Source organism: Lissotriton helveticus, chromosome 7 (assembly GCF_964261635.1).
Source record: "Lissotriton helveticus chromosome 7, aLisHel1.1, whole genome shotgun sequence".
NCBI lineage: Eukaryota > Metazoa > Chordata > Amphibia > Caudata > Salamandridae > Lissotriton > Lissotriton helveticus.
The window spans coordinates 926605242-926630585 of NC_136068.1; the positions used below are offsets into that span (position 1 = coordinate 926605242).

The following is a 25344-nucleotide window of genomic DNA, read 5'->3' on the forward strand; positions in this document are numbered from 1 at the left end:
GCAGAGACCAATGTGTTCAGATATATTGCAGGTGCAGTGCATGTGCCATAAGGGAACTGGTTCGGAGCTAGTACTATTGGGTGCAAGTGCATATTCGGTTCCAAAGGATGAAAATGCCCCTGGTGGGACCGATGGACCAGGTGCTGTACGGATGCCAGTGGGAGAAGGTAATTAAATAGGTGCTAATTCATTAGCCTAGTATTTTATTTATTTATTTATTTATATATATATATGAAAGGTTGTATATAGTGCTGGCTAGACCCAGGGGTATTAGAGCACTTTACATGAGCAGAAACAGTTCAGGAAAAACAGTTGTTCAGTAGCATAAACCCAGACAGGCAAAACAAATACATATTAAGTTAAAAAGGGACAAAAAGCAATTTACATGAGTAGAGGCAATCAAGAAAAGTGATTTTACACAGTAACAAAAACACTGGTACAGCTCACAATTAAGTAAACAGGAGAACAAACATTCTGGTCATACTAACCGCAAATGAATAATTAGTTAATAAAATTGGGGCGAGAACAAATTATGGGAGAGACGAGGGTATAGACGGAGAAAGATTATAGGAAGATCTGGGGGGTAAGGGCAGGAGATGGGGTGTGGGGAAAAGGGGCTAGGGTGAGAGTAAAACTGGGTGGTATGTAGAAAAGGGGGGGGGGTGAGAGCCAGGAGAAAGTAAATGAAAACCAAAGGCAGGGGAAGCAGAATGTAAGGTCAGTGGAGAGGATTATGGACCCAAGTATTTGTTGAGAAGGTGAAGTTTTAGGTCTTTTTTAAAGCTGAGGTAGGAGGGGTTACAGCGCAGGTCCCTAGAGAGAGCATTCCAGATGTTCAGGACATTTCCGGAGAAGGAGCAAGGTGAGGTGGTTTTCTTTATTAGCAGCGGGGGGACGAGGAGGAGTGCATTAGTGCTTCTCATCATTTGGGAGCAGCCCGCTTTGTTGAGTTTGTTTGTAAGGTACAACTGTGTTGGTTGGTGAAAAGCTTTGTGCGTAATGCATGCAGTCTTGTAGAAGGATCTTCCTTCAACAGGTAGCCAATTAAGGGTTTTAAGGGCTGGGGAGATGTGGTCAAATTGTTTACAGTTATTGATGAGCCTGGCCGCTAGGTTTAGTACAGATCTAAGGGGGGGCTAGGTGTACTTTAGGGGTTCTTGTGAGGATAGCGTTACCATTGTCAATTCTCGAGAGGACTAGTGATTGGACAACCCATTTGAAGTCTTCGGATAGAATGAAGGGTTTGATTTTCTTGAGATGCTGGAGAGTGAAAAGAGCTCTTTTAGCCGAGTTTTGTATGTGGTCATTAAGAGTTAGGTTTTTGTCAATAGTGAAACCAAGTGATTTTGCCGAGTTGGAGACGGAGAGCGAACAATTCAGGGCATTAAGGTCCGAGAGCCAGCCTTGGATGGGGAGCTGGTTATGTTTTGAAGAGAATGATTTTAGTTTTTTTGGGTTCAGTTTCAGATGATTGGAGTAGAACCAGGATTGGATCTTACTCCGGGTATTGTGTAGATGAAGTACATCAGAGTGGGATCTAATCTCATGGTAAAGTTGGGTGTCATCAGCATAGAGGTGATAGTTGATTCCAGCTTGTTTCAGAATGAGGGTAAGGGGTTCCATAAAGAGGTTTAAGAGAGAGGGGAGAAAATAGAGCCCTGAGGGACACACAGGGAGTCAGGTGTAGGATTAGAGAGGCAGTTGTTGATTTTGATTTGTTGTGTTCTGTGTTGGAAGTAAGAGGCGAACCATTTGAGGACCAGACCATTAAGGCCAAAGCGAGCTTTAAGCAAGTTAAGTAGGGAAGAATAGTTAACTGTTTCAAAGGCAGGAGAGAGGTCAAGGAGTATAAGTAGGCAGGTCTCACCATTGTCAAGGGAACAATGGATGTCATCCACTATGTTTACCATGGCGGTTTCTGTACTGCAGCCTTTTCTGAAGCCGGATTTCCAGTAGTCGAGTAAGTTGAAGTTGCCTATGTATTTATCCAATTGAAGCAGAGCACATTTTTCAAGGGCTTTTGAAAGAAGTGGGAGGTTAGAGATAGGGCAGAGATTGTTAGGGTTGTTAGGGTCAGCAGTGAGGTTTTTAAGAATGGGAGTGATTTGTCCGAGTTGGAGGGATTCAGGGACGCATCCTGTGGCAAATGAGGTATTAATGATAGTAGTCCAGTAAGGGGCAATTATGTGGTTTAGATCATGGACAAGGTTAGAAGGGAGAGGGTCTTTGGGGTGTGAGGTAGGTTTTAGTTTAGCAATGATGTTAAAGACTTCGAGCTCAGTCATAGGATGGAAATTATGCCTGGAGGCATAATTGTTGAGCTGTAAGTTGGAAAGGATGTCATCAGGAGAAGTTGGAACGGGTAAGTTGGTACAAGGATTAGGTGGTAGATGAGGAGACGACAAGGGAGGTAAGTCTATGGCAACGTCTACGGACAATTGAGGCCTGGGCGGGATTTGAGTTAGATAGAAGGATTGATCTATTTTGGCAATTTTGTCTGAGAGGAAGTTAGCAATTTCCTCACATCTCTCTGTTGAGGCCGTCGGCTCTGGGAGGGCAGAAGATGTTTATTTTCTAACAATGTTAAACAGTTCTCTGGGCCTATTTTTGGCATGCTCAAGTTGTGTTCAAAAGAAGGTTGCCTTTTTATTGAAAATGTGTTTCTTATAAGTCGATCTTGCAGATCTGTGTAGGGCCAGATGGCAGGGAGAGGGGTGTTGTCTCCATTTCTTTCAGCCAGTCTAAGTGATCATCTTTTGTTATTGAGATTTGGCTTGAACCATGATTTGAATGGAATTTTTCTTTGTTGTTTAAGTTTAAGAGGGGCTATTTGGTCCAGGACATCATTAACAATCTTATTGAAATGTTCAGTGAGTTCATTGGCATTTTGGGTGAGAGGGGTAAGAAAAAGTTGTGCTTGGAGTTTAGACTCAAGTTCACCTGGGGGGATTTGTTTAAGGTTTCTGCTCCATTTCATGGGTCGGATATTTTTGTAAGGGGGAGTAGGGCACTGGTTGAGATCTTAAACAGAATGAGGTGATGGTCAGACCAGTCGGTCGGGATAATGTTAGACAGGGAGGTTAAGTCAATGTTGGAAATGATGATGTCAAGTGTGGCCCCATTGGTATGGGTTGGATTACAACATAGTTGCTTAGGGTCGTTCATTACTAAAAGGTTGATGAGGTGCTTGACTGTGGGATCCTCAACATGATTCCAGTGGATGTTAAAATCTCCTAATAAGAGATTTTTCGAGTCAGAAAGTGAAGATTGTGCAAGAAGGTCGGATAATTCATCAGCGAAGAGAAGAGGTTCACATGGAGGGTGGTAGATATTATGTAGTCCAATCGGGGAAGAGCAATGCACAGTGAGTTTGGCGCCAAGGTATTCAAAGGTTAAGTGGTCCGTGTTTTTTAAAAGGGTGAGTTGAAGTTCATTTTTATATTTTTATAGATTATAGCTGGTCCACCCCCTTTTCTGTCCGGTCTGTCTATCCTAATGATCGAGTAACCGGGAGGGTGAGTAAGTCAAGAATAGCAATTGAGTGGTCATTGAGCCGGTTTCAGTAAGGAAGGCAATGTCAATAGCTTAGCTGAGGATAGTTTCTGATATTTCCGTCACATGTTGGACAGCCGATCAGCAGTTCACGAGCATGCAGGAAAGGGGATTTTGGTTGTCTTTGGTAGGTTTCCAAGAGTGGATGGTGGTAAGTTGAGCTGGGGGAGATGGGTGAGGAACGGATTCTGTTGGTGTATGGGAGGGGATGATCAATAATCAAAGGTTTAGGTAGGTAGGAGTTGCATAAGTCAATTAGGTCAGAAGTGGAGAGGTAGCTCACAGCACGTAGTGGCCTATGTGTTTGACTGCAAAGGGGTGTAGTTCTCCCTCGGTTGTGTTGGGAGATGTTTTGGAAGCACGAACAAAAGGAATCAGTGTGATTAGGGAAGGTCCGGGAGTTGAGGGGTTGTAATCCTTTCTGAGTCGTGTAAGTTCAGTCATCAGGATTGAGAGATTGTGTTCTATGTTAGTTAGTATCTGAACTATAAGAGTGAGGGGGTACTCAGTTGCAAAGGAGGGGGGTTGAGGTGGGTTCTGTGTTGACCGGGAGTGAAGTTTGATATATGAGGGGGGGGGGGTGAGGCCGGGAGAGGAAGTCTGAACAGTGCTCATGCTATTGGACAAAGTATTCTGCGTAGAGAAGGACGGATCAGTCATAGGGTCAGGCCATGTGGAAGGGGAGGATGAGCGGGAGTGAGGGATGTAGGGATAAGCCACTTCGGGTGGAGGGGGAAGAATGCTGTTAGAAAAGGGAGAGATTGGTACAGTAGGAAATCCCAGGTACGGGGATGGGAAGCAGGGGTGAGGGTAGAGGTCGAGTGAAGAAGGAATATAGCAGCTGGAGGGTATGGTTCATTAGAGAGAGTAAGAATTGGCATGACGGTGTGTGCGTTGTGATGTGTAGGGGAGAGAGGGTCAGAACCGGCAGGGTGGGAGACAACAAATGGGTGTCAGGCAGTTGGGTTGAAGAAAGGTTAGGAACTAGTTTGGAAAGATGGTAGGACAAGGTACTGAAATGGTTATCAAAGATGTTGAGGTGGTAGTTACCCCGAAACCGGTCCTAGGATGCTTGTTTCTAGTCTAGGGAGGACCTGGTTTGGCAGTACGGGCTGGACTGTTCCCATGAGCCACAGGGTCAAGACTGGTTTGCAACGGGCTGGGTTCAAACTGGAATAGCATGGTGAGCAAAAAAACGATGGATTTAGGCCCAAATCTCTGTACTGGGGTGAATGTATGACATTGTTCTGCATTCTGTCCATCAACTGTTGTTTTTGCATTTGAGGTGGTAGTCAGAGGCTTGAATGAAGGATGTTACCCATTTTGAATATGGAAATGTCAATTTCACTGAGAAAGGCTGGGGATGGGGTTGTAGACAATTTGAATCCATAAGGAATTTTATTTGATTTGGTGATTGTAAGGTGAAGATGTGAAGAAGAAAAGTGTTTTTCCATTTGGAGAGGCGTTTGGAGTAGAACATGAAATTTGTTTTCATAGGAGAGGAGATGCTGTGGTAGGTATCAACTATTAATGTTTCAGGGTGACGAATCAATAATTTATGTTTAAAAATGTTTTGGCGTTTTTGGAAAGATTAGATGGGTAGAAGATGTTGCATGAGTTGGGGCCATGTCTGGAGAGAGCAGGGTGAGAGGGAGTGAGGAGGGCATTAGGGGGGGCATGTTAGGTCGCAAGATGAGACTGGGGAAAAGGAAGAAGAGGAGAGATATAAAGAAAGAAGAAGGGAGTGAAAAACTGGTGGGTAAATAGAGAGAAAGGAGAGACAATGCTTGGGGGTTAGAGAGGGGAGTTCGGCAGAGTACTAAACAGTTAAGAATATTACAATAGGAGAACATCAATATTGCAAAACCTGGACATATTTGGAAGCTTGTTGGGGTGGGGGGGAAAGCAGAAGGAGCAAGGATAGACGATAGAAGAAAGGGGGTGAATAGTGTAGGAAGAATTGCTTAGGAAGAGAGGAGAGTCAATGGTAGTAAGAAAGAGGGGTAGAGAGTCAATATAATACACAGTAAAGAGTATCAAAATAGGAGAACATCAAAATTACAATACTAGAGTACCTTTAGAATTCACTAGAGCATCAGTGGTAGTTCCATGAAAGATACCTGTGATTGATTGCCTGGAACTATTTTAACATAGGACACTAAAGAGTATACAGACAGTAAAGAGTATCAAAATAAGACAACATCAAAATTGCAATGCTAGAGTAACATTAGAATTCACTAGAGCATCAGTGGTAGTTGCATGAAAGATACCTGTGACTGATTGGAAGTTATTTTAACATAGAATACGGTATTTGGATGGTTAAGGGGGACAGACTTCACAAGGGCAATAATACCCACTGGAATGCTCGCACAGTGATTATTTTCTAGTCTCTATTAATGCTGTAAGGGTTGAAATTGAACTTAAGCGCATTCTACAGCAACAATAACAGTGGTGTTCACCAGGTCAGCATTAGTGATCACACTGAAGCTCATCATTAATTCAAGCTGCGGGGGCTTCTGAGGAGCCTCGAAAGCAGCAGCAAGATCATGGATTTGTTAAATGTTCTCTTGAGTCTGTTTCAGTTCCAGACCAGTCTGGAGGACCAGTGGCCTAGAGAAAACAATAAGTTCAACCTCCCCAGGAGGTCTGGCAAGGAGCGAGAGCGAGCACAGTCACCGACCTCGGCGATGGTTATATGGCTGAGGGCCGTTAACCACATTACTGCTAAAGAGTTTCCCCTGCTGTGCTGGACAGCAACGAAAACGGGTGTGGTCATGACGAGCTCAGCTCGTCATGAGCACCTGAGAGGTATATGCCATTACGAGCTGAGCTCGTCATGAGCATGGAAGGGGTTAACTGTAGACTAACGTGGACAGCGACCGGCTGAATCTTCCCTCCAGAGGCGCAGGGAGGGCTCAAAGTATTAGAGTTTGAGGGAAGGGCTCCTACTTGATGGCCATCTTGGGGCACAGGTCTAGTCTAATTGTGGGGGGTTTGGGACAGCACAGTCATGACCGTCAATGTCGGCAAACAAGGAGTGCAGTCAAAAGACTGCGGCAGGACCATAACCGTGTACTGCCAGAGAGCCACCACAGTGAGGGAAAACAAGTCTGGAGGGTGAGGCAGGGTGATGCAGGATCAGAGCAAAAGCCGGCGCCAGGATAAAAAATTGCCACCTAGGAGGCCAGATCGAGCACGGCCAGAGGACTACATTACAGAGGCTGCGGGATAATTTGTGCGGGGCTTCACCATTGCAGCGAGCATCCGGATCCCGGGGTCTGGATGCAGTTGGAACAGAGGCCGCCAAGACGGCCCGAACAAATGCTGGACAGGCTGTGGGCATTACGGAGTCAGGGCATGGACCAAGTTCCCAGGGTCCGGATGCAGCTGGAACAGAGGGCCCCAAAACGGCCCGGCTAGGCAGGCTGCAGGCAGGATGGAGTCACGACACGGACCCGTTTCCCGGGGTCTGGATAGAGCTGAAACAGAGGGCCCCAACACAGCCAGAACAAACGCTAAACAGTGGCCTCCGGTCGTCGCCATCTGGGGGGTACTCATCAGGAGGATCGTCGGTCGGACGATTCAGGGAGAGGTACGTCGGTTGGGCGACTCAGCGGGAGGATCATCGGTTGGGTGACACATCCAGCAACCCCTCACGTGGCCTCATTGGGGGACACAGTCATTCGCAATCTTGTGGCGCATTTATTCGGGAGGATCATCAATCGGGCAATGAGGCAACCAGAGAGTCAGTGTAGGCCGAGGTCTGCGCGGTGGCAGGGTACAGGTCCGGCTACAGAGCTCCAGCTTCAGCTCCAGTGGAGGGCTCCCCACACGGCCAGCCAACACCCAGTTAGTAGCTCCAAACAGGGGGGACCAGGGCAACACCACTTTGGGCCCATACAGTGTTGACGTTGTAGAGGAAAAGGAGACGAGGCGAGGCACGCACTATCCTAGCGAAAATCAGTCCAGCAGGAGAGCAGCGTGTCCGATGGCGGAACAACACAGCATCAATACATCTGGAGTTGGAGGAGTCGTTGCACGTCCGGTTCGGAGGGCTCAATCCTGGTGAAGGGCCGCAAGGCAGATGAGGTGAGGAACGTCGGATCCCAGGAGATCACCCCAGCAGGTAAGCCACGTTGAAAAAGTAAATCCGGTATCAAAGGGAGTTAGATGTAGGCAGATGGCTGGGTAAACAGGGGGATATCTACCGATTAGGTAATCTCCAACCGAGGAGCTCGAGGGAAGAGCTCCTACTTGGCAGCCATCTTAGCTCCTTTTCTTGATATGGATTTCTTGGTATGGGTCTGTGCCAGATTGTGTTGAAGTGTAGATGTCATTACAAGTGTGGGTGCAGATTCTGATACATTTAGGTCTGGGAATCTGTCATCTTTGTGAAGGCAGTCTTACTGATTGTGTATGTAAAGATGCTGGTGAGGTTTCAGTACTTGAAAGGGGATGTATAATGTGAATATCCAATGACCTCAGCAAAACTGCTGTCTAATATCTCGCCTTTGAAACATATATTTTCAATATTAATTTATGTGGCGTTAAGAATAGTGCATCTATACTTGGCAATATCTATTTAACTTCTCAATAATTATGTAGGCGATATTCTAGATGCAATATCTTTGTAAGACAAAATTGAAACCATGCTGTATTGACAGCACATCGACAAGCGGGCGGATGATAACCTTTCCAGTGCTTGCTGGATCACTAAAAGATGCTTCTGGAAGTCACAACCTGAGTTCCAGAGTGAGGCTTTCAGCTCCTGCTTGTTCCAGAGTAAGGTGAATGATGGCAGCTCAAGGTATGAGGAACTGGCAGCACAGGACTGAAGAGGCACAAGAACAAGTTGAGTGGCTGGTTCAATACAGCATTGGCTAAGTCCACAATGCAGGGTGAAGTGGTACTCCAGGGGTCCGATGGGGAAATGATACGCCATGCATCAAAGTGGGGCTGGGCCTGATGGAACAAAGAAGTGGGAGAAGAACAGGAGATGCAAGATGAAGTTAGGGGAGGAGAGACTGGGATAAGAGAGGATAGCCAGGGATGGGAGAGCGGTGGGATTGGTGAGGGAGTGGGGCGTTTTAGGATGATGGAATCGTGTTTTGATAAGCAAGAGAAATGTGTGGGATATGCCATGTAAAATGAACAGGGATATATAGGACAAGAAAGGAGTGTATTTGAGTCTCCTTATGAATGAGGAGAGTATGTGGTGGCTATTATATCATGCGAATTTGTCCATGGTATAACCGGATGGAGGTGTTGGCTGGACGATGGTCACACAGACAGTTGTCTGCATCCTGTCGAGCCTTTCGGTTGACCCCTTAGGTTGGTGGCTTTCAAGAATCGACTCGACAACAACGCCCATAACAGCAAGGAACTATTCAACATCGTCAAAGAATTCACCAACCCCACCGCAGCCTCAAACGACATCACTCCCTCCCAAGACCTCTGCGACTCGTTATCCTCCTTCTTCTACAACAAAATTGCCGACATACATAACAGCTTCGAAAACAGTTCCAACAAACAATCCTCTCCACCCCCCTCAGAACCTAAACCGCCCTCTAACAACCTCAGCGCCTGGAACCCAATCACCACTGAAGACACCATCCGCCTAATGAATTCCATCCACTCTGGCTCACCAACCGACCCATGTCCCCACCACATCTACAACAAAGCAGACTCCATCATCGCACCCCATCTCCGTGATGTCATCAATTGCTCCTTCAACTCTGCTACCTTCCCAGAAAGTTGGAAACATGCCGAAGTCAGCGCCCTCCTGAAGAAACCCACAGCAGACCCCTCTGAACTTAAAAACTACCGCCCCATATCCCTCCTCCCATTCCCCGCCAAAGTCATTGAGAAAGCCATCAATAGCCAACTCGCCGCCTTCCTCGAATCCAACAACTCCCTTTACCCCTCACAGTCCGGCTTTCGAGCGAAACACAGCACCGAAACCGCCCTCATCGCAGCAACAGACGACATCCGAACACTACTGGACAACGGAGAAACAGTGGCCCTCATTCTACTCGACCTCTCCGCCGCCTTCGACACTGTCTGTCACAGCACCCTCATACAACGCCTCAGCAACATCGGCATAAAAGGAAAAGCCTTGGACTGGATCATCTCGTTCCTAGCTGGGAGAACTCAGAAAGTCCAACTTCCCCCATTCAAATCAAAAGCCACCGAAGCCATCTGCGGTGTACCACAAGGATCATCACTCAGCCCCACCCTCTTCAACGTTTACATGAGTCCACTCGCTTCCATCGCGCGCCAACACAACCTCAACATCATCTCCTACGCTGACGACACCCAGCTGATCCTTTCCTTCACCAAAGACCCCAACACCGCCAAAACCAATCTTCACGAAGGCATGAATGAAGTAGCCATATGGATGAAAAACAGCCGTCTAAAACTTAACTCAGACAAAACGGAAGTGCTCATCCTAGGATCATCCCCCTCTGCCTGGGACGACTCATGGTGGCCTTCGGAGCTGGGCTCTGCACCCACACCCACAGACCACGCACGTAACCTAGGCTTCATCCTAGACTCCTCCCTCTCGATGACCAGACAAGTCAACGCCGTCTCATCTTCCTGCTTCAACGTTCTTCGTATGCTCAAAAAAATCTTCCATTGGATCCCCACAGAGACAAGAAAGACTGTCACCCACGCACTGGTTACGAGTCGACTAGACTACGGAAACACTCTCTACGCCGGAATTACAGCCAAATTACAGAAAAAACTCCAACGCATCCAAAACGCTTCGGCGAGACTCATTTTGGACATCCCTCGCCAAGATCACATTACCGGCCACCTGAAAGACCTCCACTGGCTTCCCGTCAATAAGAGAATAACATTCCGTCTCCTCACCCACGCACACAAGGCCCTCTACAAACTAGGACCCGAACGCCTCAACACTCGACTGTCCTTCCACACACCCACCCGCCAACTGAGATCCTCCAATCAAGGCCTCGCCGCAGTTCCGCGTATCCAAAGATCCACCATGGGACGTAGATCCTTCTCCTACTTGGCGGCCAAGACCTGGAACTCACTCCCCACTCACCTCCGCCTGACACAGCACCACATCTCCTTCAGAAAAGAACTTAAAACCTGGCTATTCGATAAATAATGAACCCCCTCCCCAAGCGCCTTGAGACCCTCTGGGTGAGTAGTGCGCTATACAAATTCTTGAACTTGAACTTGAACTTGAACTTGGCTGTGGAAGCGGCTAGAAGGGTCACAGGGGAGTAACCAAAGGGCAATCTCTTTCCATGTTCTCGATGGCGTTGTTCTGCGTGGCATATCTTTCTGTGCCTGCACTATTCACTGGCGTAGTGGAGTGGGTAACAGTGTTGTCCACGTATATCAGTGTTTTATTTTTATTCAGTTTAGTTTTTAGGTGTGAGGAACACAGTACACTACCAATACTATCTTTGTGCTACGTCTGTATTAGGCTTATTTTTTTGCCTGGCTTGGCTTTCAAAATGTATGCCATTTCCTTGCTTTTTTTCAAATACAAAGTGTGTTTCTGAGCTATGGATTAGATCTGCGAATGGAAGAACTCACACAGCATTTTCTACACACCGCATCTGTGTGGAAGCTCAGAAATGCCATATAATGTAAATGACTCAATCCACTTGATCATGCCAATAATGACCTTTTTCTGAGATTTTGGGGGGTCCTTTATTTTTGGGATATTGTGCATTTGCCTTGAATATATTAATGCCCACCCTTTGCTGCAGGAAATCAGAGCAGAACCATTTTTTTCTTAGTTTCTTCGGCAGTGGCACTTTAAACATAGCTGTTTCCAAGCCGGAGGGCCTGGAGTCGCTGCAGCCTGTGCGATAGCATTGTTTCCAAAGGTTGCTGGCACCAGGGGAGCGTGTTTACTATTGAACGACTGGCAAAATTGAGAGACTGGCGGTGCAGCAACCTTTTATGCGGCAGATAAGAGCACTCTGAAACGGTACAGAAAAAAAATCACCCTGCCCAGTTTATAGAGCTGAATGAAGGGGAAGAGAATGTAGTGATTAATGCTTTGCAATAAAATATTTTCAACTCTAATATTCCACAAGCGCGTGCGATGATGAAGGACGACTGCACCGCCTGCTTATTTCTATAGTTTCGCCTCTAAGTGCTTCTGTGGGCAAGGCAACCGGCCATGTTTTGAGGAGAGGTTTTTCGTTTTTTTTGTTCTGTTGGAAAACATGTTGATTTCTAAATACATGTCCATTCATTTCAAAAGGTTACAGAACACACCATGTATGTTATTAAAATCTCCGAGTGGCAGCTTGGATTAGGAGAATGTACCGTTTTCCCGTGCTCTTACCCTAAACGAGTGTTTTGAAACTGTTGCGTCCTCAGCCCTCAGTGCTAAACAAAAATGGGGTAAGATAATGATGTACAGTTAATAAAATACATTTAACACATGCTAATTCATATTAAACATGGTTTAAGCCTAACATAAAATGTACTTAGGTAGGGATGGGCGAAACATTCTGCCAGGGCATAAACAGGTGCGTTTCACAGGGTTTTGGGATCTTCTTATTGCTCTATTCTTGCTCCAATGCCTCATCCCTTGCACCTTAACCCTCATTCTTCACCCTTCCTTTCTCACCCATCACTTCTCATCCATCACTCCACAGGCATCATTCTTCACTCCTTATCCACTTCTTCTCATCCCTTACCCCTCAGTCCTTTCCTCACATCTCCACTTCTTACTCCTCATGCCTCATCCATCCTTCCTCATTCTTCACTTTTCATTCTGCCACCCCCATTCCTCCTCCGCTCATCTAAGGTCCTGATATCTCCATACACAGACTGAATTTCCCACCTCACTTGTCATTTCTCACCCTTCACTGATTATTTCTCACCCGCCGCTCCTCGTTTCTCACTAATCATTCTTCACTTGCTATCTCTCAGTCCTCAACTGAGTCCTCATACCTCTGTCCGCACCCCTCACCTCTCATGCCTCACTCCTCATTCCTCGCCCGGTATCCCTAAGTCCGGATCTTTCATTTCTCACTACTCTTCCCTCACTCCTCACTCACTCACTCACTCACCATCCCTCACTTCTTACCTCTCAAGCTTCATCCCTCACTCCTCACTCCTTATCTCCTGTTCCTTATCCTTCACTCCTCATGCCTCACTGACCAGCCCTCCTCCTCACTTAAGAAGTGATGCGTAAAATGGCCAACTGGTGGTTCCAAAAATGTACCTTACTTCTACCATTTCATGACGTCACCATCCCTCACTCCTCATGCCTCAGTTTTCATTCCTCATTCCTCCCTCCTTATTCCTCGGGCCTCCTCCTCACCCCTCCCTTCTCTGTGAAAAGGTCTGATGTCAGTAGCTGCACCCAGAAAAGACACCCAAGGAGTGCTGGAAATGATTTGCAAACAAACCAAAGATAACACGCAGCTGTCATTTGTCAGTTATATTCACATAGTTTCATAACCTGCTTCTATAAAGAATCCATACAAAAGTTCTAATATTCTAGAACCCTTAATATGACTGAGTGGCCTCTTAAAATGGTCTTGGTAAATCCAGAGATGGAGAAATCATAGGCACTGCAGCCTTTTGGAGAATAACTTGTAGGAATTTGCATTTCCACGCGGATTCCCACATCTTTTCCCCTGGAGCTTCAGACGGAGATTAATTTCTATGTGGGAAACCAATACAAATAATTCCGAAGGGCCGGTAAATCCCATTACGGCCCCATCGGAATTTACTGGCTATTCGTAATGAGAGTCTAAATAATCAAAAGCAGATCAGCATTCTGTAAATAGCATTTTCATCTTCAACTGAATCAAAACCCGTTTGTTGTACAGATTTATCCTGTCCCCTTTCTTTATTCTGTTTCCAATGTAGTAAATATATCTTTTTTCTGAATATAATATAAGTACAACTCCGCTTGCCTTGTAAAAATCACAATTATATAAGATAGCAATACTATAGCACATGGAAGGTGTCACACAAACCAAATAAATTTGTATATTTTTCAAAGACTAAGAACCCCAGTGATATTTAGAGCAAATGACTCTGCTCTTATGTTACACATACGATCACAGTGCAAAAAATAGGAACGGGAACTAGATAAATGAAAAATAATAATAACTAGGGGACACAACACAAAAGAGGAAGATTTTATTAATTTCTTATTTTGTTCTTAAAGTAATTACTTTATGCCCCTGAAACTCCCCAAGCTCTACATTTTTCATTCATGAGTATCCCTTTCTTCAATGTTAGTAGTTTGTTTCATCATCTTCCTAGGACTTGCTGACAGCTATATTCTCGTAGGAGCTGTGTAAAGCCTTAGACTTGTTGTGCCAGTATATCCATAAGCAATTAACTGCAGCAAGAATAAGTACAAGTCATTTTTTTTAATTAGAGATTGGCTTGTGGGTTTGGCATCCTGATGATTTACCTGCAGATTGAGTATGAAGACCCTGTTGGGTTCCTAAAACAAAGAATTACTCAAAGCATGACATTATTTCACTAAAATGCCACGGAGAGTGGACTGGCCAACACATGGCCTTCGTATCCTGTTTATATAACAAGAAGCGCCATCACATGGCAATGGAATCAAATGGCTAAGTGTTAAGTGACCTATGAACCTCACAGCATCATATGGCATGGCTTAGCTATTTTACCTAACTCAGTGAATACATTGCTCCAACATATTTGTATACCATGACACTGCCAGGATAAATGCATGAAGTCATTCACCTCTTTCTGGCATTTATAGCATCTCGCAACTTCTCTGAGACTGTATCTATGGAGTTTAGTGGGTGTGGAGTTAAGTAGAATTTTTGTATAAATTTGAATTGAATGAGTCTAGGAGAATGATTTTGATTGGTGAACGGCAAAACAACCATTGTTCATCAGAACTATCGCAATTGATGTCTTGCTGACATTTCTGATTAGTTCTCGTTGTATATAGAGATCTATTGTGCAACTCTAAGCCATACATTATGGAAATAATATGTTTAAGACTAGTGTTTTTGTTCAAATATGATAATAAGATGAAAATATCTTGTTTGACCAGGATATTGTCAACAACATCATGAAACGCACTGCGTATTCTGTAATATAGAAAAATATATGGTTCATTGAGGGCCGGATATTGGCTAAGAATCTGGTCTAAATTCTTGCAGTTATTTTCATGGAACAGGTCCCCCAAAAATCTGAACCCAGTGTGTAGTATTTTCAGTTGTTCACTCACTCCTATCTTATTTATTTATTTAATGTTTTCTATAGCGCGAACATGACCCAGTGTAGGGTATCAGAGCGCTTTACAGTAGCGTTTCATCACAATGAGTACATTAGTTAGAAAAACCAGAACATAAGAGGACAAAACCAGTCATTACATTTTCACACTTCAGTATAGCATATCAACATATATACAGTCAATATTTGAATGACCAAGGCCCATCTAACTAACAGGATCATCTTTGTACCAACATCGGATAGCGGAGCACTGAATGCAAGTGAGCAGTTTATAGATAAGTGATCAGATTATAGACAAGCTGTCGTCCAATCAGTCCTATGGGAGAAATTTGCTCATATAGAATGATCTTGCTTCCTTTTTGAAGGTTGCGATGGATGTGATTCTTCTAATGTTTGGTGGGAGTGCATTCCAGATTCTTGGTGCTGCTCCTGAGAATGCTCGGTCATAAGTCTTTTTCTTGCGGAAGCGAGCCGGTTTCAGAAGTAAGTCTGTTTTGCTCCTAGAGGGTCGGTTAACTCCGGAAAGAGTACGTTTTTGAGCCAGGTAACCTGGAGTATTGTGATGGATTGCATTGTGGGTGATGCATGCCAACTTGAAATGAATTCTTGCTTCGAAAGGCAACCAGTTTAGCATTTTCAAGTGAGGGGAGATATGGTCGAATTTTTGGGATCCCGCAATCAGCCTTGTGGCTGCATTAAGACAGGCTTTCAATTGGGCTGTTGTGATTTTGGGGAGCCCTGCCAGGGTAGTGCATCCATATTCGATCCTTGAAATGACCAGCGCTTGAACTGCAGTTTTAAGGTCAGTTTTGTTCAGGAAAGGTTTAAGTTTTCGCAAGTAACTTAAATGGAATCTGGCGTTTTTTGCCATTGTATTGATATGTGTTGCCATGTTCAAGTTTTTATCTAGAGTAATTCCCAGTGATTTGGTAGAGTCGACAATCTTTGGAGTACAATTTAGTGTAGTGATAAGGTTGACCCATTCTGCTGTTTTTAATTTGCTTTTCTGCATTGAAATAAGTAGGAATTCAGTTTTCTGAGGGTTTAGTTTCAGATGATTCTTGATTAACCATTGGAGGGTTCTTGATAGTGCATGGTTCATTGTATTTATATCTTCTGTTGATACAACCTTGATGTACAACTGAGTGTCATCTGCATACATGTGAAAAGCAATATTTGCTTTTTGTAATATTTCCGTGGGTGGTTCAACGTATAGATTAAATAGCGCTGGCGAAAGCGTTGATCCCTGTGGAACTCCGATTGTATTGTTGGTCGGGCCAGAAAGGGTTTGGTTGACAATGAATTTTTGGGATCTGTTCTCAAGAAAGGAGCTGAACCAGTTGAGGACTGTACCCTCTAGGCCCATTCTGTTTTCCAATCTATCTAGGATTTTGGCGTGATTCACCGTGTCGAACGCCGACGACAGGTCCATTAAGATTAAGAGGCAGGTTTCATTGTGGTCAAGAGCCAGCAATGCGTCATCTACTATGTGCAAAATTACAGTTTCTGTGCTGTGGTTAGGGCGGAAGCCCGATTGGCAAACATTTAGCAGGTTGAATTTGGAGATGTGAAGACTCAATTGTTGTTGGACACATTTTTCCAATACTTTAGGTAACATGGGAATGTTAGTTACAGGTCTGAAATTGTTTGGAACAGAGGGGTTCTCTGTTGGTTTTTTTAACAGAGGAGTGACTTGTCCTGTTTTAAGGCAGGCCGGGATTTGTCCTTGTGATAGTGAGGCATTTATGATCTTTGTCCAAACTGGGATTAACAGGTGGTTAAAGTTGGACCAACATTTTGCTGGTAGGGGATCGTTATAATGGTTGTTAGGTTTAGTGGTCGACATGATCTTTGCAATGTCTAATTCACTGACCGCTTTAAAACCTGCCCATCTTGCATTGTTTTTAGGTTTTGTTAATTCTTGTTGAACCAGTTCTTCGTCATCCATATCCTTCCTACTTTCCATGTCTTCGGCTGCTTTTTTTAGTTCCCTCTCCAAATCGTTAGCTTTATTTGTAAAGAAGACTGAGAAGTCTTCACTATTTAGACTTTGTGTAGTGATAGATGGTGCTACTTTACCTGATTTGTAAGATTGTTCTTTGAGTAGATCAAAAAGTTTCCTGGGTCTGTTTATAGCATTATCCAGTTCTTTCCTGAAAAATTATTTTTTTGATTTAGTAATGCTTTTATTGTAAGCTCTTCTCGATTGTCTCAGAAGGGATAAGTGGGGCGAGGACGGGTGTTTTCTCCATTTGCGTTCTGATAGTCTCATTGATCTTCTTTCTTCATTAAGGGCATCATTGAACCACGGGTTTTTGACCTTGTCAGTGATCCTTTTCAATTTTAATGGGGCTATGTCCTCGAGAATAGATGACATAGATTTGTTATAGTGCAGAGTGAGATCATTGACATCAACCATGCATTTGGGAGCTTGCAAATCTAATGTACAGCGTGCGGTTATATTTTCCATATTAATTCCTCGAGTGTCCCTGATCCATTTTTTTGGTTTAACCATTTGTGCAGATGATTTGATTTTTTTGAAGGGAAGGGAATTTCGAAAGTGATTATATGGTGATCTGACCAATCACATGGTGTGATTACAATGTTCTCTATCGCTTTCTCTTTAACTATAATCCAGTCTAAAGTGGATCCTTTAGAGTGGGTGGTAAGAAGGCATCCTTGGACTAACGATTGCTCTACCAGGAAGGTTTTAAGGATTGTGATTTGACTATCTGTCTGATCTTCCCAATGCATATTAAAGTCTCCTAGGAAGATGTCGTTAGACTGCAGGTTAGAGTTGGTGGTAATGATTTCTATTAGCTGGTCTAAGAATGTGGTCTTTGTACCTGGAGGGTGGTAGAGTGCATGGAGTTTATAGTTTTGGTTATCAGCTGTTCTAAGGGACATGCCCATATATTCACAAGATTCTAATGGGTCAGCATGAATTTTTATGATGGAGATGTCTGATCTGTAAATACAGGCGATACCTCCACCCCTACCTACCTACCTACCTTCCTTTCTGTCCTGTCTCATGATTTGGTATTTCGGTGGGACTAACAGGTCTAAACAGGGCGAGGATGAGTCTGATAACCAAGTTTCCGTCAAGATGGTAACGTCTGCTTCATGGCTTCGAATGATGTCGGCTATGTCAGCCGCGTGTTTATTTGCTTAGCGACAATTTAGTAGTATACACACATGTAGTAAGGCACATTTTCCCACCTGTACAAATGCGTAAGAAACTCGGTTACTGTTTGAGGGGGATGCAGGTTTTGTTCAGGTACGGCCTGCTCTACTTTACCTTCAGTTATTAGGCAGCATCAGGACAATTCTCGGGGTTGCTAGCTTCCTGGTCGCCGCTATGCGCACTAGGTCCAGGATGCTATCCCCGAGACAACTGGAAGGGTGATTTTATTATTATGATTCCCGGCTTGCTTTTTAACCTTTATGGATTTTACTGAATTGTTCTGTTTTTGTAACCCACATGAATTTATCAAATTGTAATGAATTTTATCAAATTGTAAATCAATTTTTAAATACATGTTGTTTGTTGCTTTTATGATTTTAAATGTAATCGAATAAAGCTTGTTTTGACTTGACTTGACTTAACTTGAGGGGGGTGAAATATTATTCAACCAGGAACCACAATCCTCGTCAGGGTGAGATCACAAACAGCGCCAAATCAACCTGTGCTAAACCCTTTGGAATCTTGGCTCGGATGAGTCAGACTTTTATTAGAGGCAATGTGTAAAATAATTATGCAGGACTTCAAACAGTAAGAAAGTGAAAACACAACTCAAGAAAAATCCCATACCAATTAATTTAGAAAAATAGACTCAATTTCAAAAAAATAAATCAAGGCTAAAATAACAAAAATCCAATCAGTAGAACCGAGATATGCAAGTTTAAATATTTCAAAAGCTCCAAAAAGCACAACATGCCAACTGTGGTTATCTAGTCGCGCTGGTTCTGGACAAAGTCACAAGTTCAAGCTGATTGCAATGTAGCACATGCCGGCATTAGGGGCTCAGTTATGCCAGCTGAACACAGTACCTTAATCCTGATTGTGAAGAGATGTGGAGTCCCCTGTCGGGGATGCGTCGTGCAGTAGAGGCAATGCGAGGTCAGGGTGAGGAGATGGGTCACGCAGCAATAGTTTTGGGGACCGCCGAAGTGTGATGTGATGACCTGGCCTGGAAATGTGTGGTGCAGTGACAGTGCTGAGGGGCGAGGCAACATCCCTGTGCGGAGATTCATTGGCTCCGATGGGCTACAGTGCCGGTGTAAAGTCCTTGCATCAGGGATGTCTGCAAATTAGAGATGGTGTGTCAGTCCCAAGGGCAATGCCTTTTTGATGTGCAAATGTGGTAGGTGACAGCTCCCCCCCTCGTCAACTCAGAGTGGCCCATCCTGCAAATACCTACCATCTGTTTGTCTCACTGTCTGAGGCAATTTGCAATTACCCACTGCCTGCTCCACCATCAGTCATGAGATCCAGGATTAGGCAGCAGGCATCAATTCGTTAGGACATGAAAAAGCTCAACTTTCTAAATGTGCCATTTTCCCTCTTGTGATTAAAATCTGACTTTACCATCAATGAGGGCTTGAATTACAATTCTTTAGGTACCAAACTTGACATTCCTACCTCCTCCCAATTGGACGTTACAGGCATATTCCATACAATAAGGTAACTCTAATGTTATGCTATGGGAGAGGAACGTCTCACAGTAGTTTAAAAAAGAATGTAGGAGTTTTTCACTACCAAGTCATGTAAACTTAAAAGTAAATGTCCTTCTTTTCAAATACATTGCACCCTGCCCTCTGGGCTGTTTAGGGCATGCCTTAGGGGTGACTTATATGCATTATAAAGGAAGGCTGGATCTGGCAAAATGGTGTATTTAACCTGGTCAAAAAGGCAATTTAAAACTTCACACACAGGCTGCAGCAGCTAGCATGAGGCATTTTTAAAGGGCTACATAAGTGGGAGGCACAATCAGTGCTGGAGGTCCTCCAGTAGCATTTAATTTACAGGCCTTGGGCACAGGTAATACCATTTTAGTAGTGAATAGTACATAATTTGGCCGATTGGGTGTTAGCCAATTTTACCATGTTTTAAGGAGAGACAGCAAACATGTTAGCTCTGACTAGCAGTGGTAAAGTGTGCAGGGTCCTTAAGCCAGCAAAACGAAGTCAGCATCACAGGAGGGTGAAAAGCAAAATGTTAGGGGAGAACCATGCCAATGACACCAGGTCTAACACCCTAAAAAGCACTGCAGTGCATTTTGGCTGCCCCTCAGCAGCCAGCACCATGCACCTACAATTGAGCTAGCAGTTGTGCCCACACTTTTTTTTAGAATTATACCATTTACGTGACTTAAAAAAATCTTAGTTAAAAGATGTATAGCACATTACCATTGGAAATATGACTTTGCGAAGAGATGTAAAGCGTTTGTAACACACACACACTAAAGAAATTAACATATGTTTTTATTCATATGTAAGTAAGAAATGCCCTGATTTAGATCTTGGTGGATGGGTTACTCTGTCACAATGGTGACGGATATCCCGTCCGCCAAAATATACATCCTATTGGTTATAATGGGATTTATATTTTGGTGGACAGGATATCTGTCACCATTGTGATGGAGTAGCCCATCCGCCAAGATCTAAATCAGGCCCGCAGTGATTTATATTTATAGTGCAAAGGCCTTGTGTTGGAAATTGGGTTTCTGGTTGACAAACGTATGCACCCTGTCCAAGCAGAAGCCAAAATCCTAGTCAGGGTAAGCTAGATCCACACAAAAAGACAAGGTGTGCTCACCCTCTGATAGCTTGGCACAGAGCAGTCAGGCTTATCTTAAGAGGAAATGTGTAAAGGGTTTGTGCAACACACGCACACAGTAACACAAAAGACTCCACACAAGTTTATAAAAATAGATTATTATACCATAACTAACCAAGACCAAAACAACACAAATCCAATGTATAGAAGTTGAGCTATTGAATAAATGCACTAAAGCACTTAGAGGCACGTAGCACTAAAAAGGTTGCTGTAGGTCACGCTGGGCAGGGGCAAAGTCAAAGTATGGGCCTACCTCGTGGAAGCATAGGCCGGGTACAGGACCCACGCAAGCCCTGGTGAACAAAGTACCATTCCTGCTCACAAGCAGCTAGATGCATCAATCTTCTCCACGTAGTGAAAGTGACACGCCAGTTCTGAAGACGGGTGCCAGAGTCGAGAGGTGTTGAGTGCTGTGTCCGATTCTGGCACACAGTCAAGGGGATGCATTGATCTCACCAAGCAGCAGCAGCGGCAATATGCTGTCCGATGTGTTGATCTCAGGATTTACTCGTGCAGCCGGGTTGATACGCTGGTTCTGCTACCCACAGACAGGCGATGCATCCAAATCTGTATTGCAAGTACCTAGGCCACTTTTAGAGAATGATGCACAGGGGTATATACATTTATATCCCTCAGTATCAAGAAACAGGAGGCAGGCAACAAGCCCTTGGAGATCAATTGGAGTTAAGACAGAGCCCAGCTCTCCTCCAGCAGAGTCAGAGAGCAGCAGGCAGCAGGACAACAGAAGAGAAAAGCAGGCCTTCCACGTCTGCATTCCTGTAAGCAGCACAGCAGTCCTTCTGACAAAGCCTCAGTTCAAGATTACCCCAAAAGTGCCTTTAATTTGGGGGTGACTTCCAAGCAGCTCTGTGAAGTACACGATTACCCCTTTTAACCCAGTACTGTCTAACAGGCTGTCTGTGGGGCCGGGGGGGAGGGTAATCAGGCTTTTCCGTGGGGACGTGACACTGCTTATTCGAATTAAGTGTAGCCCCTCTCTTCCATCCTGCCCAGGCAAGGCCATCAGAATGCAGATCTATGTAGATGGGTACTCAGATACACCCATCCTTCCTCTGTTGCGGCTGTCTAGAGGGGATACACAGAGTGTAGCTGTCACCCACCCCAGACATGATTTGGAGACAGGCTGTCAGGCACATAGAGAAGTAAGTGCAGAGAAATGCCCACTTTCTAAAAGTAGCATTTCTAAAATAGTAAAGTTAAATCCAACTTCACCAATAAGGAGGATTTATCATTGCAATTCCAAAGATATGAAACATAATAAAGCTACTCCTCTCTGATCAGGAATTACAGCTTAAAAGTGTATAAAGGAATTCCCACTGCTAACCTATGAGAGAAATAGCCTCACAATAGTGAAAAATTAAATAGGCTGTTTGTCACTACCAAAGCATGCAAAACATAAAAGTATGTGTCCTACCTTTTATATAAAGATACGTTTTTGTGATTATTTTTATTATTGCTGTTGATGTTGTTATTGCTTCATCCTGTTGTGCCCAGTAAAATTACCTTTTCCGTAGGACTAACTATGACTCAGCGTATGGCCTTCCATCTCTGCTAAAGAGATCAGGGGCACAAAAAAGTGCGCTTATGGAAAGCTTAGCAGTGCTCTTATTTTTAAGACCTTGCCCTGTATAAAACTTACGCTCAACTCGAAGATTATGGGTTAGTGCATGAGCAGCAGACAGTGAAATTCAGAAAGAGGGAGCAGTTGTTGCCCGTCCCCGTTTCCTAGCAGTGCTGCTTGCACCTTTAACAGTAACACAGATAATTTCAGAATTAAGTGTATATGCACTTTAAAGAGTGAAACTTCTTAAAAACAGGTTCGCTTCTCTGCACCAGAGCACCTTTCTTTTCATGCTATGGCCTCTGGGACTGCACCATGATCCTAATGTGGAGTGCTGGAGCAGATCAGATCCATGCATTTATTTCTGAGATTGCACTGTCTACAGCACATAAATCAACTCAGAAAATCTCCTTGATGGCGCTTTAGCTGCAGCCAGCACAGCTCGGAAACAGAGAGCAGTTGATGCCTTTTCATGCCTATGAGTTGTGCTTCTGTGCTCTGCACTCAAAATGATACATACCCTGGCTGGAATCACTAAGATCACATAATCTAATCATAGAAGCTAAAGATGGCAACTTCATAGGCAGGTCTATATCCTGTAGTTCCCAGGTAATCAGTTTGAAAAGAATACCATCATGGGCTTTTTCCAGTACAAGATGCCAGGGTGGACAAGTGAGAAAGAGAGAGAGAGAGAGAGAGAGAGAGAGTGTGCACGTGCTTGCGTATGTGTGGGTTTGTGTGTGTGTGTGTGTGTGTGTGATTACACCTAGCAGGTCGTAAATCGAAATCTGAATAATACAGCTTTGTTTAATAATGAACCGCCACATGGTAGATGTAAAAACCCTGCAGGTAAAAGATGAGAGCAAAGAGAAGCCAGCCTTTCAGAGGTTGATAAATTGAGTTTCATTAAGTTGGACAATATCATGGTCTATAATAAGTGCTAAGGGACATACTATTTGTCCAATAAAGATTTGAATCGGTAACCTATAGATTGCATGCGTATGCCTGCAGATGAATCTTTCCTTATAGCACTTTGCACTGTAATCTGAAGTCAACCCATTGATTTATATGTATCTATTTTAATTTCTTGCAACTGTTCTTTTATAGTCATCCTTTATACAAAACCCAACACTTCTTTCTTATTAGGACAAGTTCTATTGAGGAACTGATGCAACCTTTTGGCATGTCAGCTACTAATTATCTCGAGCATACACGAAAGACCTGAGATCTTGCACCCGAATAAAAGTTTAACGTCCTAAAATGCACATTTCTGAATCACTTGCATATTTAGGTATGCCTAACCTTGTCTGAATCGATTCAGCCCAAAACCTAAAAACGTCAGACGTTTTTGCGGAGCCTAAATTAGCAACATAAAGTGGGGCCCTACTGGGTAATCTTTATTATTGTTAGGAGAAACGATATTTTGAATTTAAGTATGAAAAATAACTTTGAGGGGGAAAGAAAACGCAGCACCACCGCCTGTCACCATCCAATGGTATGGCCATCTTAGTTATCTAATATTTAATAAAAACATGAGAGGCTTTGCTTTCTAAATCCATAAATTCATTCTCGAGCAGAGGAATAGGTCACCTTCCAATACCTGCAAACGCCTTTTAAACTAGAGATATGAAAGTGCTGAAGGCCAAGCAATCCTGCTTTTAGAACATTTTTTTAGTTGTTTGTCAGTGGAAATGGGTGTTTAATAATGCTCTGTAATTTGCAAATATGAAGGCAGTGGAAAACGATTCTTCAAATTTAATAATATCTGTTAATTTAAGATACACCTGTGAAAAGTATGAAAAATATCCACATATGACGCAATCTTTACAAAGCTGTCAATAATTATGAACATGACAAAAGGAGAATTGCTTCATAAAATGCACATTATATATTAATTAACTTTTCTTTTATAGCTCAAACATCCTAACACCGACTGGTTACCACCGAAGATTCAGAAATCCACACTTAAAAGGTACAATTTATAAATGGCTACTTAAACAAGTCATTTTATTTGTGATAGAAATCCTGGCATTTAACACCAATTTTCCTGCCAACTTTGAAAATATTGATTTGTGGTAGCTGTTTTATAGTGAAAGATGCAGACAAAACGTTTCTAATGGCCATGGGTAAGTTGTATTTATTTAGAGTTTGTAATATTTTCTGATTCACAGAAGTTTCTTCGGAACTAAATTGAATTTACGGGCTCAAAAACTGCACGTTTCAGGTGTAAATCTTAATACTGATTCACAGAAACATGATTGGTAGATGATTACAATCGGGATATGTACTCAGGAATACAGAAATCCTACCAGCATAGCATCATTTCAGCATTTACAAGTTTAGGTGTAAGATTGTGGACATTTCCGAGTGGGATACCCTGCTAAGGTATGTTACTACACACATATTCACATTGTTTATGGATATTTTGATAACTACTTTAGATAGTTTTACCAGATGGAAATGCTCACAAATGTTCTCCTATTGAAGGCTGGAGTAAGATATTCCTACCCAGGATGAGGATGACGAGAGAGAGCTCCCATATTTTATGGTTTATGTGTTTATAAGTAAATGTTTTAGAAAAGCAAAATATGGCTGATTGAACAGTTGCATTAGGCTCAGACTCCTCCTATTGCTTGGGCCACATTTCAGGCCATTTTATTTCTACTGTGCCACTACAGACAGAGATCAACTTTAGGCGCATTGATGTGGTCCTTACCAAAACAGGTCCAGCCCATCTAAAGTGAACCATACACCTAGGGCTTTAAGTGGGCTGGGTCCTGCCAGTGCTCAGCATCGGCAGTTCTAAAAAGCAGATGCTGATACGGGTCCCTATCGGGCTCGCCATATCTGCCCTCACCCTCAGGGTGAAAAAAAATCTTGACTTTACAGCAGTACCACCCTCCACTGCCTTCGATGTAACTTGAGAGACTCCTTATAGCTCTTTGACAGTCTCATCATCTCAGAACGGAAGCATTTTCAATATTCTATATTACAAAGCCATAGTTGTTGCTTATTTATCTTATGCAACTAACAACCATTAATAAAGCCAATAGTCCTGGCTTGTTGTAGGTGTAATTTTAATTGTAATTATAGAGCTTTGATGAAATGACAGAAGCACCAAGATACCAGTCGGTGGGCA

General features: G+C 43.6%; 1 protein-coding gene across 1 annotated transcript in view; it reads left to right on the forward strand.

Annotated features, from left to right (window-relative positions):
- The window catches only part of LOC144769329 (protocadherin-10-like), a 290562-nt gene that overhangs the window by 188331 nt on the left and 76887 nt on the right, over nt 1–25344 (forward strand). The window contains exon 2 of the mRNA XM_078653397.1: nt 24119–24177. Coding sequence (XP_078509523.1) covers nt 24119–24177 — 59 coding nt within the window. The remainder of the gene's footprint in view (nt 1–24118; nt 24178–25344) is intronic.